The 16,103-nt window shown below is 40.1% G+C and overlaps 3 protein-coding genes across 6 annotated transcripts in view; 1 reads left to right on the forward strand and 2 right to left on the reverse strand.

Annotated features, from left to right (window-relative positions):
* Positions 1 to 5,644, forward strand: part of LOC125227776 (disintegrin and metalloproteinase domain-containing protein 22) — a 670,866-nt gene extending 665,222 nt beyond the window's left edge. Inside the window, exon 27 of the mRNA XM_048132103.1 lies at positions 676 to 5,644. Within this exon, the coding sequence (XP_047988060.1) occupies positions 676 to 883 (208 nt within the window). The 3' untranslated portion in view covers positions 884 to 5,644. The remainder of the gene's footprint in view (positions 1 to 675) is intronic.
* A 25-nt stretch (positions 5,645 to 5,669) lies between these two features.
* LOC125227773 (dynein axonemal assembly factor 3 homolog) lies at positions 5,670 to 7,369 on the reverse strand. Its single transcript, XM_048132101.1, has one exon. It carries the CDS (start codon positions 7,367 to 7,369, stop codon positions 5,966 to 5,968), a length of 1,404 nt encoding a protein of 467 aa, XP_047988058.1. The 3' UTR covers positions 5,670 to 5,965.
* A 596-nt stretch (positions 7,370 to 7,965) lies between these two features.
* Positions 7,966 to 15,156, reverse strand: LOC125227772 (adhesion G-protein coupled receptor G2-like). 4 transcript variants are annotated; one of them, XM_048132098.1, is made up of 7 exons: positions 15,117 to 15,156; positions 12,405 to 12,746; positions 11,973 to 12,125; positions 11,612 to 11,713; positions 11,045 to 11,279; positions 10,001 to 10,209; positions 7,966 to 9,541 (listed from the first exon to the last, which is right to left on the reverse strand). In XM_048132098.1, exons 2-7 carry the CDS (start codon positions 12,744 to 12,746, stop codon positions 7,982 to 7,984), a joined length of 2,601 nt encoding a protein of 866 aa, XP_047988055.1. In that variant the 5' UTR covers positions 15,117 to 15,156; the 3' UTR covers positions 7,966 to 7,981. The 4 variants fall into 4 exon arrangements, with proteins under 4 accessions (XP_047988055.1, XP_047988054.1, XP_047988056.1 ...); XM_048132097.1 differs by lacking the exon at positions 15,117 to 15,156 and adding an exon at positions 14,468 to 14,878; XM_048132099.1 differs by lacking the exons at positions 11,973 to 12,125; positions 15,117 to 15,156 and adding an exon at positions 14,468 to 14,878.
* Positions 15,157 to 16,103: the final 947 nt, after the last annotated feature.

Below are 16,103 nucleotides of genomic sequence, written 5' to 3' on the forward strand. Positions count from 1 at the left end.
TCGGACATTTTTGAATATGTCACCATTGTAAGTTGAGGTTTCAGCAGTGAAGATTATAAAGAGCAAGTGCACGAATTTATTATAAAACAATAACTCCTTGAAAAACTTGTGTGTCTTAAAATTTTAAGAGTTTTGCCACGTCTTCGGGATCCCATTATCAGATTCTATTGATTACGAGGCGAGTATTTTTTTTAAACGTTTTGACACGTCGTGTAACGAAAACATTGTTCTTTATCTTCGGCAACGAAATTGATTAGATATTCTATGGGAAGCCTACATTTTACCCACTGAGATATACTCATTACATACACGAAACTCAAGCTTTGCATTTGGCTTTTTTCTTTTTCAAATTTTTTATTATCGATTTAACTTTTGCCCCTTAAATTAATAGAGTCGATTGGCCTTACGATTTCAATAAAATAATAAGTAATATGAATTCGAGAAATAAATTTCTAATGTAGTTATCGCTCATTAGATTTGTACATACACCATATATTAATGACACATCACAAACACGACATAACGCGGGCTCCAGGGTCTACACTACTAACTCGGTCCTAAAATTTAAACGAGATCAGTCACCAATTTTCAATTAGAAAACGGAAGAGCCGGGAGCCCGCGCCCACGGCCGACACACGCCTCGACTCTCCGTTCCTCTTCTCTATCATTTTCTAGTGATGAATTTATTCAAGCTCAACAACAGTTAGCCCGGTGGGCGAGTGAAGACGCGGTGCCGGCGGCGGCGGCGGCGGCGCGCGCGCGCTCTCGAGAGTACTTCCCGTCGCCCCCCGGCAGCTCCAGCAGCGACGCGACCCGGGCGGCGCCCGCGCCCCCGCCCCCCGCCACACCCGCGTCGTCCTCCTTCCCCGAGTACAAGCACTGACCGCGCGCTGCCGCTGCCGCGCCACGGAGCTGTGACCGCGCGCACGCATTCTAAACCTTCTAGACGTAGTGGTACGAGGTAGTCGCCTGCGCGGCGCCCGCCGTCGGGCGCCCGACTCCGGGCGTTGGCGATTTCGCGAGGCTCCCGGTGTTTCACTGTCGACGAGGTGACCCCGTTGAATCGAAATGTTCTAAAGTCTTGACTTGACGTTCGATCGAATAATAATGAAGCACTGCACTGGAAAAAGCTTGCAATAATAATTATATATGTATTACAAGATAAAAATGGCCAGCCGATAATGAAAACCATCGGAACGTTTCGTTTCTAGAACTTTGTTGGGGTCATCTTTTTGTCGCATGTTCATGACCGATGTGAGTGTACGTTATTTGAGATACCCGAGGAATTTTGTATTCAGACTACCTACGGTGGTACAGATTTAAAAAATTGGATTTTAGACTATATGTTGATCATGTGTAATAGAACATTGAATTGAAAATGAATGGGTCTAAAATTCTAGTCATATATTGTTTAGCTTTACTGACATTTAGGAGGCGCAATACTACAACCAATACTGCCAGTTAGTAAGACTTATTTGATGTGTGAAGTGGAAAAATGTGTGTGTCCAAAATGACTCAGTAATCTATCGTTATTCCGTATTAGACTATCTACAAAAAATAATAATAACTTGTGTTGGACGTTGGTGATCGAAAAGTTCCTTTTATTTCAATAAAAAATTATGATTCGCAGGATTTTATATTGTAAGATTTATCAACAAAGCAGGCGTTTGAATATTAGTATCAATATATGTAGTTAAAATTTTAATTTTACATTAAGTTTCCAATGGAAAAGGTCATACGAGCTACCTAATATTGACAGCTCATATAGCTTCAGTAGGTTTCAAAATATTAAAAAAACACTGTCCGAAAAATCGAGATTACTACTTTAAAAAAAAAGTTGTGTTGTACTTTTACACATTGCTATCTCTAGTTATTTGTACAATTTCGAAATTAATCGGAGTAATAATAGATAACTGTCCAATTGTCCTCCTATGTCTAAAGTCATCAGTTAGAATAAGTCGTATGTGTCTATTTTAATTAATCTTCAAGAAATCGCCAACTCTCGTGCTAGCCTCGCGGCGTGGCGCCGGGCTTGCGCCGGGTACCGGTGGGTACCCACAGGCACCACGGAGCTCGGAGCCCACAGGCGCCACGGCGCGGGGCGGCGAAGGCGCCCGCGGCGGCCCGCGTACGCCTTAGGCTAATTCGATGTAACATGTTGCACTGTTAGGGTAATCACGTTACGTATAGTTATCCGTTTAGAGACACAATAATATTTCACACGTAGCTAATGAAATAAATGAATAGCGAATGAATGTAGGAGGCGCAGCGCGGCGCCATTCCGCTGTGAATACGTATGTAGTTATTGTTAGAAAATCGTGTACATATACTGAAGTATGAAGTATTAAATGCACATTTATTATGATTGACTGACTATAGGAAAATTAGATTAAACTGTTGAATGTAAGTTGAATGAAGCGCGCCGCGCTCTTTTGTCGCAGTAACTGTTACGTTGAAATGTTTAATAATTATATTTGTTCTATTAATATGATACGCTTTATAACTCTTATCTCTGTTCGTAGCGGGGCTAGGGCGCGGGGCGCGAGTGCTAGTTGTAAGCGTAAGTTAGCGTAAGCTGGTCGTTTTATGGTAGCGTAAGAGCTGCGCGGTTTCGAGGTCCAGCGAGGCGTGGAGCTCGCGTTCGAGAGACTTCCGACCTTCGGAGCTCAAGTAGCTTTGATTTAGATAGGCTATTAACAAATTGAACACTTATTATTAAGCGAAGCTTTAATGTAACGTGTGTTAGTTTGAAGGATGTCGATATTCGATGCAGAAGGCGAGCTCAACGTCTGGCCCGATGGCGATGCGTTTCTTGGTTAGCCTAAGTTGAATAAGTTGTGAAGAGTGCTTGTCAGACTGCTCAGTGTGTGTCGAGTATCGAAGTGGGCGAAGAGCAACCGTCCCGGAGCAACCTCGGTGTCACACTGCCACGGTATCATTACTGTCTTAACTCTGAGCGGCCACACGCGTGTACAGCATCTGAAGTTACTTTATACTGATCGGAACAGTTCTGAGCGAGCAAACGTTTTGCTTAATGGAAAAGCAAGTTCCAATAGTAAAATGAAGAAACACACATTTTCTCAATGCATATTTTGACATTCCATTATAAAAGTGACCTTATGTTCCAAGTGGAAAGATTTTTCATATGAAATTCCATCAGAATATCCAAGGTCCTTTAGGCGAGTAACATCTCAATAGGCGAGACGACTAAAAAAAACTATAGTCCGTCAATTAGATTATCAAAGAATATTAGACACGTATTTTTTCTTTTTTCTCGTAACAAAAAAATGACGACGGTACAGTGCGTTGAAGTTTCGCGTGACGTCACGCCTAGGTACAATTTTTACTTAGAAGTGACGCCACAAGCCCCCACTCCGGAACTTAGATGTTCTTTATCTTTGTAGTTTTTCATTAATTAGTTAAAGATTGTAAAATATGTGTTCAGTATTTTTGGACGATCTAACTGACGGACTAAACAGAATGCCATTTTTTTATGTAGTCGTCATCCCTATTGTTCTCTCAAAACATCAGGTAAAGTTTGAATAAAAAAACTCAATTTGTTTATAACCTACATGTGGCCGGCAGGGTCGCCATGATGCCGTGGTCCGTGTGACGCCCCTCCGAACACGCCCCACTTCACACTGTGTCATTTTTACATCGCGTTTAAGGAATTTTAAACTAAGCAACATAACACCAATATCAAAATCAAAGTTCAAATTCCTTTTATACCCAGTTGTTGAGATTGACATGGCTAATTTTGAATGGACACATAATGTTTTATAAATGAAAAAAATATGGTGTTTTAACACTATGTAATATTTGGTTTATGTTAACTGTATCTAAACATAAATAATATTGGAAAAACGAATAACAAAACTGAGGAATGGTACTTATTTTATTTTCACTTTTATGACCGAATGATTTAATTGTACTAGTTTAATGAGTTTACTGGATTATGTCAAATCGGTTATGTGGCCATACGGTAGCCATGTCAACCGAACTTGGATAGATTAAGTTGTGAAAGTAAGAATCTTTAAACAAATCGATTTATCTAGTTAAACAAACAACACAACCAGAGATCTCGTACCGTGCACATATTATAGACGTAATAAACGTACGCATATTCTAAAACTTAATGTGAATTATAAAAGTTATCCCATTTTATCAGAAATATCTATTATTATTATTGTATTAAATAAACGAATTTATGCAGTTTAACCTGAAAGATATGTACGATAAAATGTGTTATAGTTTCGCGTTTATTTTATTGTAAACAAATTTAGAGAGTTATCGTTTCATTCGCGATTACGCTAGGTTAGGTGGCCCGGCCACGACATAACTCGTAGTCTACAGTAAAGTATTATAATATAGACGAGGCGAGAGTCGGCTATTATCATTCCGACGCGACGAACGCCGGGCTCAGCTCGAGCGGCGGGCTCAGGGCGCCATTTTACATACTCCGTTTTAAACTTTACAAATGCACAAAAAAATGCCAATTAACCTAAGCCTGTGTATCAACGGCCTCAACTCTGGGCTCGCCGCTTCCCGCGCCGGATTTCCAATATTTTACGGAATATTTGTTGTACTTTAAGTTAGTCTAAATAGTTACTATGAACACGTACAGGGTAGATGTTATTGCAATACTCTGTAGCTGGGTGTTGCACTCGCCCGCGCGGCGTGAGTCGACGTAGTTTACAAGAAGATGCTCAATTATTGTATCCAGAGAAAAACTAATCTTATGGCCACCCTAGTTCGAGTGCGTCGACATCGCGCCGCGCATGTGAATTGTACGCCGAACCAGACGGAGTCCTTTTTAAATATCCTATCTTTTTTCAGCTACAATCCGATCTTTATAGTGTTTCAACGTCGGCAAAGCGTACAAGCGAGTGCGCGATCCAGTAGGCGTCCCGAGCGCGCGTTCATAAACCTGCAAGCCAGTCTGTGCGATCACACTGGCACTCGCCCCGTAGGTAGTCGGGGGTCGCACAGACTGGTTTGTACGCGTAGGCCTAATCGTCAATTGCGGACGCGCCAGATACGCCATTGCTCACGGCAGTGTTCTGCTCGTCGCGAATCATTGCAACGGCTCGGGAAGTACCACTACCGCTAAGCCTCACTCATATCTGTAATTGTCTTAGAACGCGGCATACTTGAATTGTGACTAGTTATGCTAGATGCGTGTAAGAGCGTGTTATGTACAAAATGGAATGTTATTTTTCAGTGTTTAGAGATTTAGAGTTAGGAGCTCTGAAAAATGGCATCGTTTCATCCACACCGCTACCTATTGTAATGTGCACGATGGTCGCGAAACTTGCCACCTGATAGCCACCCTAACAGTGCGACAGTTAATTAAGTTAACATTGTATAATGTATTGCACTAAAATTGTAAATTAAAAATGGAGGTAATTGCTCAAACTGTGTACCGGTTGCAATGGTTCGCGCAGCCTGAGGCCGCGCCCTAACTAAATAATTAGTATGTTAAACTTAAGTGATATTATGTAATATAAAAATACGAATTTTAAACGAAAAACGTTGAAACGTCATTTTCTGTTTGGTTTTGTCCTTGTAAATATATTTGCTATATGATTTACTAAATGAATGTAACATATTATTAACAAGAAAAAATAGATGAAACAACAATTTTTCTGATTGTTTTATTGCATCCTTTATTCTAAATAGATAAAGAAAGTACAAGAATATGAATAACATAATTAAATAAGTAATAACAAATAACTAAACAATCCACATACTGTAGGTAAACACCATCATTCAAATCTATCCCCTTACTGGGATCCCATGAATTTCCCTAAAGTAAAAACTTCGTTAATAGCTACATCGTTATTGCACTTAAAAGGATAGTCCAAGATTTAGTAAAAGTTGGTTTAATTTCGCAATTAAATCATAATATGTTTATAGTCAGGTAAACCATCTTGGATACTAAACAATAGACAATAGTAGCTTAGAGTTAATCATTTGAAAAACTAACTTTAAGTACCGAGATCAAAACTGCCGCTAGATCGCTTAATGCGAAATTTGGCGAACTCATCCTTCTCGGGTCAAACGAGCCGAGCTTGTCGCACTGGGCCGCCGTCGCCGCCTGCTGCACCTGTTCTCCGTAAGCCTTCACGTCTTCCCTCTTCAGCTCCACCATGTACTTGCGCGACTCCATGATCACCACCGCATCGTCTCTAGCCATAGACCACACGCTCGGCTTCACCCGAGGCAACATGTTATGCCCCAAAAATACCCCGTGGAACAGACCCTGGAACTGCGGCTTGTGAGGGTAATGATCCAACGCAGAAAGCGACAAGAAATGCACTTTAGCGTAATCCACGTTGATATAAGTATCCCGATCTTCACGGAGGAGCAAAGGCGCTTCTGGACCACCTTGCGAGATCTTCGCGTCAAGCTCGCTTAATACCACCATTCCTAAGTTCTTTTGATTATCCAGATTCATCATACTGACGTCAAACTTCTCCTTATTCTCCACCTCATACAACATGCGCATGAGGTTGCGCTCAGATATGTCAGTTGCACGTTTGTAATTCACTCCATGGGATGATTTCAGCATGTCCTTGTCTTCGCAGTCTAAGCCGTAAGCTATGTACGGTGAAGCCACAATGTCACCAAGATATCCTCTGTGCAGATATCTATCCCCACACTTATAAACTCCAGCTGACAAAGTAACATTTGGTCGGCATACCTCAGTCTCCAGCCATGTAAATGCTATCCCGTGTTCTCTAAAATGCTTGTACTCTTGGAAACAGATTTGACCAGCTATCTCTTTCAGACGCATGTGATAATCCCAATCGTACACTCCCGCTCTACTGTCATATCTAAGTCCCAAGGAGTTTCTCAGTCGATGTTCCCATAACTCACACGCGTTAAATTGATTTGTGTTTCCTGTCGTCCAAAAGTTGAGTAGGTTTTCTATGTAATCGCGTTCACGATATTTCATTTGCTCTATTGAAACGCATGGTAGCAAGCAATTCATGAAATCTGGATTTGTGACCATGCCAACGAGTTGACGCGCTTTAGCGATTATGTACCTTGAGGTCGGAGGGCGAAGCAGCATATTCCCATACACTTCGAGGAACCGTCTTGTCTTTTCCATCAAACCACATCTTGTAGTCTTCTCCAAAGCCAGAGACATCAGCAGCAGCTGCCGGGCAACGATCTCCGGGCACCCGTCGACGACGAAAAGATTCATGTAGCGTCGCTCATGTCTGTAAGCTTGAGCGATGGTTTTGATCAAGTGTCTTGCATCACATCCGCCAATGACCAAGAAATTTAGTTCGTAGGCGCTTTTGTCTCCATGATTTAAGTATTCTTCTTGCAAATCGAGCGCTGGGCTGAGTCCCCAGAACATTTTTGCGAGATTTTGCAAACGTGTGTTGCTTTGATCGCTGGCGATGGAATATTGACAATGTCATAGCGACGTAAACAACAAGAGGCGACGGAGCGCAGGTTTCAAGGGGGTTGTCATGGCAACGGGTTATTTATACGCGTTGCCGCTCGGGTAGCGGCCAGTGCAGTCGACTAATTAATAGATAACCTTTGAAGTTAATGAGGTTTATTGATTTATCTAAGTTTGTGTGATATTACACAGGTGTGATAATGAGAAGGTCGATTTTTTTTATAACTACAGTCTTAATTCTTCAGCTTCAACACTGTTAACAAAAACTTGTAATTTTGTGATAAACACTTTTCATAGTTTTCAAAATCATTATGTCACTTATGTATTTTTAACGTGAAATAAATTATGTACCTTATGTTCGGGTGGTTGTATCAGAGAATAACAACTGAAATAAAAATTCGGTGTAAAAAAAATTATCTTAATTTTGAAATTAAATATATGAACTTAATTGATACTTAATTGGTACACGTTTTACTTAATATTCTGACATAAGCTTATTAACCTACTTTTTAGTAGAATTTAACTTAAACTAACTATACCTATAGAGGAAGGTTTACAAAATAATCAGCTTATCAACGATGCGTTTTGTGTTGCTACGTTGTATACAGTTATCTCTGGATTGATAAAATCCTCGTCATACCCTACTTTCTGACTAGAATTATCGCTTATACCATCTTTATTACTGGTTTCTTCATTATTTCTTTGCACTTCCTCTTTTAGTAAAGATTTATAGGAATGCAAAGAATTTCTTGAAGGAGTACCCGGCATTGATTTGTGTTTTGTATTTTTTTGTTCATCATCTTCTATTATATCAAATATGCCTTCTACGCTCTTAAATATCTCATCTTCACTGAAATTATCGTGTGATTTAGCAGTAATATAAGAATCTATGCTATCTTTACTAATATAATGCGAATTTCCAATAGCTGCCGAACTAGATGCCACATTATAAGCCACTGCTTTACCATCACTTGAATCACTCACTAAAGAAGTAACATTAGTCCGTGATGAGTTGGATTCAATAAATGGAGTTTGTTCAGGTTCGTTACTAATGCGGGCATTTTTACTAGTTATCAACGACGAGCTAACTTGCGTTTTAGACTTCTTTTTTATTCGTAGTTTATCGAGCCACATACCTCTAGTTTTCGTATTAATTATTATGAAAAATATAAACAATACAAAACCTTGATAACTTGTTGTTAGTGTGAAAAGGTATGCGGCAACAATATTGTAGGCAAACAAACCGAAAATCCAAGGCAATCCAAATAGAAATACTAGTAAGCAACTTACAGATGCGCGTCGTAGCATTTCACCTGAATCGCCATGTTTTTGTATCTTTTTTGTTCCAAATACAGACCGAAGTATCAAAGCGAAAAGAACCCAATTGGATATCACTACTATAGTAATTGGAGCGTAGACAGTCACCCACAGGCCTACGCCTGTAGGGTAACAAAAGGCTCCTGTAGGTGTATGCTCTTCAAATCTTTTTGTATAAGACTGTGGCGCCACTATCACAAGTATACCAACTATAATTAACGGAAACGACCAAGAGAAAGCTGAAGCTTTCAACAATCTTCGTCTAGGGTCCGTTGCGAATATTAAAACCAATTTTCTATACGAAATAACAGCTGCTACTAACATCCAACAAAACGAAGCTAAAACAGCATAATGTAAAATAATTCCCACCGTCATACAAAACGAGTTATAATCTTCAAATTTAGAGAAGACAATAATAAGAAAACTGATAACGTTTATCAAGAGGGCTAGAGTTAATTGTATCCAAATCTTGTTATTAAAATCGATTCTCCAGGATCTAAACATGATGGCAGTGAGAACAATCATTAGCAGTCCAAACAGTGACAAGAAGCAACCTACTAAGGAAATTACTTCTAAGGCAGATTCATTTTCTTCTGAGAACACATGTTTAGGGACGAGTACTTCCGCGAAGTGAGTGAGATGTGTGCAGCGGCAAGTGTCCAGGAAGCCGGTTGGAGACTTGATGAAGGTGCAGCCCTCTTGTGACCAGTAGCCAGTGTCGTTTTCAGCGAATTGCCAGTAGGCACAGGAGCGGGACATATTTCGGGCCGGTTTGTATACTGATGGTTTCAAGTAGATGTCAATGACCTGAAAGTAATAAATTGAATGTTAGTAGGCATAAATTATATTTAAAAATTACAAAGCAGTGTGCTCGTGTGTAATTGTAAAATGGATCATAGACTTCATCAAATTCTCCTGATCATGCCTCCCATGAACTATATTGGAATCGGTATTGTGCGATATGAGAAACAACCAGACATTTCGGAATATTCGGATAAGTGGATTACTTGTTTTTCTTTAATTTGATCCACCATATTAACACATTCGTGGATAGGTACGTAGTCATTTGTGTCATTTGGCTTATGACAGATGACGTCACTAGCCGTCCGTGAACGTGTTAATAAGAAAATCAGATGCTGTCACATTTTTCTTTTGTCTTTTCCAATAAGTAACAAAAACTTCTGTAGGTAAAGTTTCATGGTTGGGAAAATCCCCCCATGAAACTTTAATATTCTACATAATCTACAATCTGTTCCAATTTCTTACTTCTCCATCGGCCATCTGCGTGAAGTTCTCCACATTGACACTAATGATCTTACTGTTGACGACATACTGCTCTCGGTCGTGCCGAATGAACGCCCGATCTGACCGAAATACGACGAAGCTGACGCGACGGGAGGAGTCTGCTAAAGACGCTGGCAAGTTTATTGCTGCTTCGGTGTCTTCACCGGTTAGAGTGGTTAGATCCAGTTCATCTGAAAAAATCATTACATAATATTAACGTGTGTCTGTAATTTTCAACTGCTCGATTTTTTTTTCATGTTTTATTTGCAGTACTAACTTGACCTTCATATGTATTCACTGAAAACGCGAGCCGTATATATGACCAGTGGATACTATTTTAATAATGCAAAAAAATGTAAAACATGGACAAAAATCGAGTAAAGTACAGCGGGACAATTTCGACTGCGAGGCAAATGCAACGGATCAATTTTTTTCTCGATCGAGTGTCTACTAACCAGTGGACTATGCGTGGTGCGGTGGGTATACATGTGGTACATGTGGAACTCAACTTAATAGCGTAATAATAAAAAAATGGATCTGTTACAATTGCCCCTACTCGAGATTTGTCCCGCTGAACCTTAGCTGAAAATATGCCCCCCATTCGTAATGGTCTTGCTGTACACTTACATATGTGTGTGATGCCATTAAAAGGGAACTTTGACGTTTTGGCGTCCTACAACTTCTGATGTGTCTCTAGCGTGTTAGTCCGTTTTCACATTATCCGATCCGATATCGGAAGTCGGAAGAATTTCAATACAAAAAATCTAAAGCAATGTGACCTTGTCATGCATGTCGACCTGGTGCTGTAGCCGAATGGCATTTCTGCGACGCGAAACGAAAACCGAAACGCCGCGAAAGGTAGTTTGGCTCTGTCGCGCCAATACAAAAGAGCGATAGAGATAGATATCTACGAGCGTTTCGTGAGCGTTTGTGCCTTTAGGCTACGTACCCTGGAAAGTCAAAGCGAAGACTAAACGAGTGGGTAAGAATGAAGAGGAAATCGTAATCGTCGTCGTTGGTCGTTACCTGCACCCTGTATTAGTTGAATCCCTTCGTCAGTGAACCCGTCGACTGGTATCCTAAGCCCTCGAACAGGCCACCCAGGTAACGAATCCGCCATAATCACGGCCACGTTACGCCGCGCCGTCTTCACGGCGTCAGACCCGTTTAGGTCGGCACGAGTTCCGAGGGTGTCCAGAGCTGTCAGCACGGCGTTGGGGAATTCTAGAGATGAGTCGTCTGTTGATAGAAGGGCATCCATCTGTAACATTCAGATTTATTTATTAGGAATTTGAAAATTCTTCTAAGGTTAATGAGCTACGAGTGGCCGGGTTGAGCTGGAGTGAGGACACGAGGGTAGCTAAAGATAGGAAGACGTGGCGCGCTCGTGAAGGCACCTTTGCACCTTTGGGGTGCCTTAGGACTACAACAACAATTTTAAGCACTAGTGGCCTACACCGGTCGGAGACTTTCAATTCGGAAGACGCGTGTTGAACTCCGGCGCGTCCTAATGAGATTTTTGGAACTTATGTTGTACGAAATAGGTAATCAGTCGTTTGTCAGTGTGGGAAATGAAATATGAACGTATTTCACCTGATCAAACGCATTGGACACATCGTTGATGGTCACAACGGCGGAATCGTTGCTCAGTAATTCGTCTAGGCCCTCGATCATTTCATGCAATTCCTCTTCTGGCTGAAAAATAATACGAACACTTATTTAAATAAAATCTCGAACCTGAATATTTAGATATTTTGAACATGTATGCCCTTAGCTTGTTAAAGTTTCGTTCGATTGAATAAGAAATCAGTTGAAATTTTAGGATTTGAAATTTTTATACACTAATTGCAGCATTCTGTGTTTCCAAATTCAAGTCCTGTCCATGTTCAAATGGTTTTGTTTCATTACGAATTAAATAATGGTAACATCTTATTTTCAAGTCATATCCATTTACCGTTTTAGGTGTTTCTGGTAGTTTTACCGCTGAATCATTCACGTAGTCCTCATTAATACTTCCAGACTCGTTTGTACCGTTTGTATCATTTATCACGTCATCATTGACATCATCACAATCAGTGCAGCTATCCGCAGGGTCGACTGCTACATCCTACTTAAAGAAGATTAATCAAAAGTTGATGGTTGATTATTTCTTCTTAAAATATAAAATATTAGGTATAATCCTTTTACATACAAATAAATGTAAGAGGAGGAAGAGAGTGTTCAAAAATAGTACAGACTACAGACTAAATTCAATTTCGGATGAAACAGTAATGCCATTTGTCTACGGCACCAGCCTTTACACGTACTCATACTTAAGTAGCATTATTTTATATACGTAAGTATCATTCTAACTGACAGTTTTAAAAAGTACTCTTAAGAGACTTACTTCCTTATCACGCGTCGTATCATGTATGAAACCATCATCTCCGTCCATTTCAGGAGTTATTGTAGTCATATCTACTATATGGACAGTATTATCCGACCCGTCCCCACCTTTTACAGGATCATGTGGTGGTGGTGGTGAAATAAACTGTGGAGGGCCTTTCCATGGAGGTCGGTGTGGTCGATATCTCATATCATCAGTTGCTTTAACACTTAGTATAAGTGCTGCTATGAGATATATGGTGATAGTAGTGTTAAGTTGGAGGTATTTGAAAGATATTCTGTTTCTCTTTGGCTGATGTTTGTGCATAGTGCGTGAATAGGGTCTGTTTTTCTGGGACAGCATCTGAAATTGCAATATAATTATAATTGTTTTTTTTTTCACGCAAAATAGGCACAATGATTATTGGTTATCGATTTGTAGAAAATGCTCAATATTTCGAACTATTAACATATTGTTATTATATGTATAACTACCAATACTACCAAGTATAGCTACCAATTGGATGCCACAATTAGAGCGCGGACGCGGCAGGCCCAGAAGGAGATGGAGGGACGACCTAGACAGTTTTCTCACTAACTGGCCGGAAGAGGCACCAAACCGGGAGTCATGGAGGTCAAGAGACAAAAGGTAGCCTATGTCACTCTCCATCCCTTCAACTATCTCCACTTAAAAAATCACGTCACTTCGTTGCTCCGTTTTGCCGTGAAAGACGGACAAACAACCAGACACACACACTTTCCCATTTATAATATTAGTATGGATAATATCATTAACCAACTTTATAATATCAATATCGGCTTTTACTTTTAAATGTTATATTTGTTGTTTATTGGCGTGAGGATTTGCTAATAAGAGTTATAATACTTATTTTTTCTAACAGAACCAAATATTACACCGACCATTCGTCACATACACGGACATACTAGCGGCCTCCAACGACGAACGGCGACACCGTTTTAGTTACCGAAAACTCCGCTAGATGTCGTTGTCAAGGTTTCATAGAAACTGTAGATCGCGGTGTTTAGATTTTTACCGATTTGGTTAGGCTCGCCGCTTGAAAGTTATTACGTATCGAATCTAAGGTATAGACCATTATTAAGTTCACAGAGAACTATTGTCATGTTTCTTAACTATTTACAATTTTGCTGATACCCGTAGATTACAAATGAGTGATTTTGTCCTGGTGATTTTAGGATATATTAGTCGACTAACAAAGGTACGGTCAACCAATTTGAATCTTAGGCCACTCTAGAACCCTGTCTTATTTAAACCATGTTATATTTGCCATAAGAAGTCACATTGACGTTTACTGTGCAAAGGTTCTACAGTGGCCTAGGATTCAAATTGGTTGACTGTACATAAATTACATTTATTCGTTATCACTTATCAGTGACCGATCCAGTGAAGTGGATAATTCGATCCATTAACGTATCATGTTATCTCCTCGCAGATTAACATGGTTACTCTAAATGTTGGATTAGTTAAATACATTACGATTATACATAAGACCTTACATTATCCTGCGGTAACAAATAAAATAGACACCGCTAATTCCAATACAAAATACCTTCTTTCTTACTTAGGAAAGGTGCTCACTAAAGTCGTTACATACATAATTACATAAACTTTACGTTTAAATTAAATTTGATACAGTCATTGTGTTTCACTGGGTGCCGATGTGCCGAAATTAGTTTAACCTTTGCTTCTTGAAACCCCTGCAATGCTCAAGATGCCACTTTTCGAACCACTCACTCCGCTTCTGATTTAATGTTAGACCTTTCAATATATTTTTCCCCTCACCTGCTCGGAAACACGTGTTTTGTCCTTTAATACCAGCGGGTAAAAACGCATTTTATCCACTAGTGGGTAAAGTAATTTGACCTTGAATAAAGTCAAATTAACTGCTTTAAAATTGATAGAAGTAGGTGAATCTAGTAATAAAGATGATTTACCACCTGTGGAACTACTGGAAGCAGTGATAAATAACTATTTCATAACTAATGCTTTACCATTATCAGATAAAATATATAGGTACGCCAGATAATCAGTGTTATAATACTTACATTTGTTTTCTTAAATTCCAAGAAACACAGCACAATATCTATATGAAAATTATACTAAAATACACTACACACGCACTTAGATCAAACACAACTTAATAATAAAATCCTTTCTGTCAACTCGGGGATACACGTCCTGCCGTGTGTGTGGACGAGTGATCGTCTCTCGAATTGGGCTATACCCACGAACGTAAGTGTCGCAAGGATGCTGCTTAAATCATCTGATATAGATTCAAAGGCCTATTATTATTACACTACACAACCTACACAAGCACAAGGACCAAACACAACTTAATAATAAAATCCTTTCATTCAACTCGGGGATTTTCACTCACTGACACGCATCGTTCACAAGAAGTCTGACGCACTATAGTTTATAACACCTACAATCTGAATGACAACCTGACACACTTTAAAAAAGCCTTTCGTTCAACTTCTAATTTTATCACTTATCCATCGTTCATAAGACGTCTGTCACGCTTTAGCAAGTATGTCAGTGTGAGAGTGACAGATGTCTTATCCACGTGGATAAGTGATAAAATTGAAAGCATGGTAGGCCAGATGCAATACCTACATTACCAGGTAAATTTCATTAAATCACCTAAGTAATTATTATGCTATTAACGGAATATAGTATTAACTAAATACTTACTATGAATCATTTGTTCTCCACACCCACCTGTTGGTGTCGCCTTCGAACACTGTCGGTTATCTTGTCTTATCTGATTCGTAGACTCGATATAATCAGTGCTCGTTAGGGTTCAGTTTAAGGACTACAGGGTGGCTAGCCGAATGGCACAATCGCTCACGAAACGCTCACGAAACGAAGCGCTAGTAGATATCTATCTCTATCGCGCTTGCGTATTGGCGCGACAGAGCCAGCGGCGTATCGCTTTCGTTTGGCGTCGGAGAAATGCCATTCGGCTACGGGGCCAGAACCTTACTTACTTTGCTGGCGCGATAACTTAGAGTGAGTTTTGGCCTCAAACATCAGAGCATGCCACTTTGCTCGGTCTTGAGCGGTATCGCGCCAGCTATCGCCGACGCCGAGCTCACTGAGGTCTACCTCCACTCTATCCGCCCAACGGTCGTTGGACGGAACCTTAAAAAACAAAATCCTAAAATAAATAAATAATAATAAATATTGGGGACACCTTACACAGATCAACTTAGCCCCAAACTAAGCAAAGCTTGTATTATGGGTGCTAAGCGACGATATACATACTTAAATAGATAAATATTTACATTCCTTCTAGTCTTTCTCTTTAGACGGCTGATCTCTAATCATCAATGTCATGTTTTCTATAGAAAATAAGATATCGGACTCCTTTGGCTTCAACTTCGTCATTCCTTGCCGGGAGACAGAGCAGAGCTTCGGCTGATTTATTTTCAGCGATCCCCTGAGCCATATTGAACAGTCCTAAAAGCGCTTACGCCGTGGCTTGCTTGAACAACTTAGGTGAACGTCGTCGATGAACTATGGATGATAGGCGATGGCGATGCGAGCGACGTGACGGCGGCGGTCGCACGATCGTCGTCCGACGTGCACTAGGTGTTGTAGTAAAACACGCAAGCTAGTTCAACACTGATTTTATTATCGGAATGTAGGTAGGTACAGTATTTTACAAATACCCTTAAC

This window comes from Leguminivora glycinivorella, chromosome 7 (genome assembly GCF_023078275.1).
Source record: "Leguminivora glycinivorella isolate SPB_JAAS2020 chromosome 7, LegGlyc_1.1, whole genome shotgun sequence".
In the NCBI taxonomy this organism is placed as follows: domain Eukaryota; kingdom Metazoa; phylum Arthropoda; class Insecta; order Lepidoptera; family Tortricidae; genus Leguminivora; species Leguminivora glycinivorella.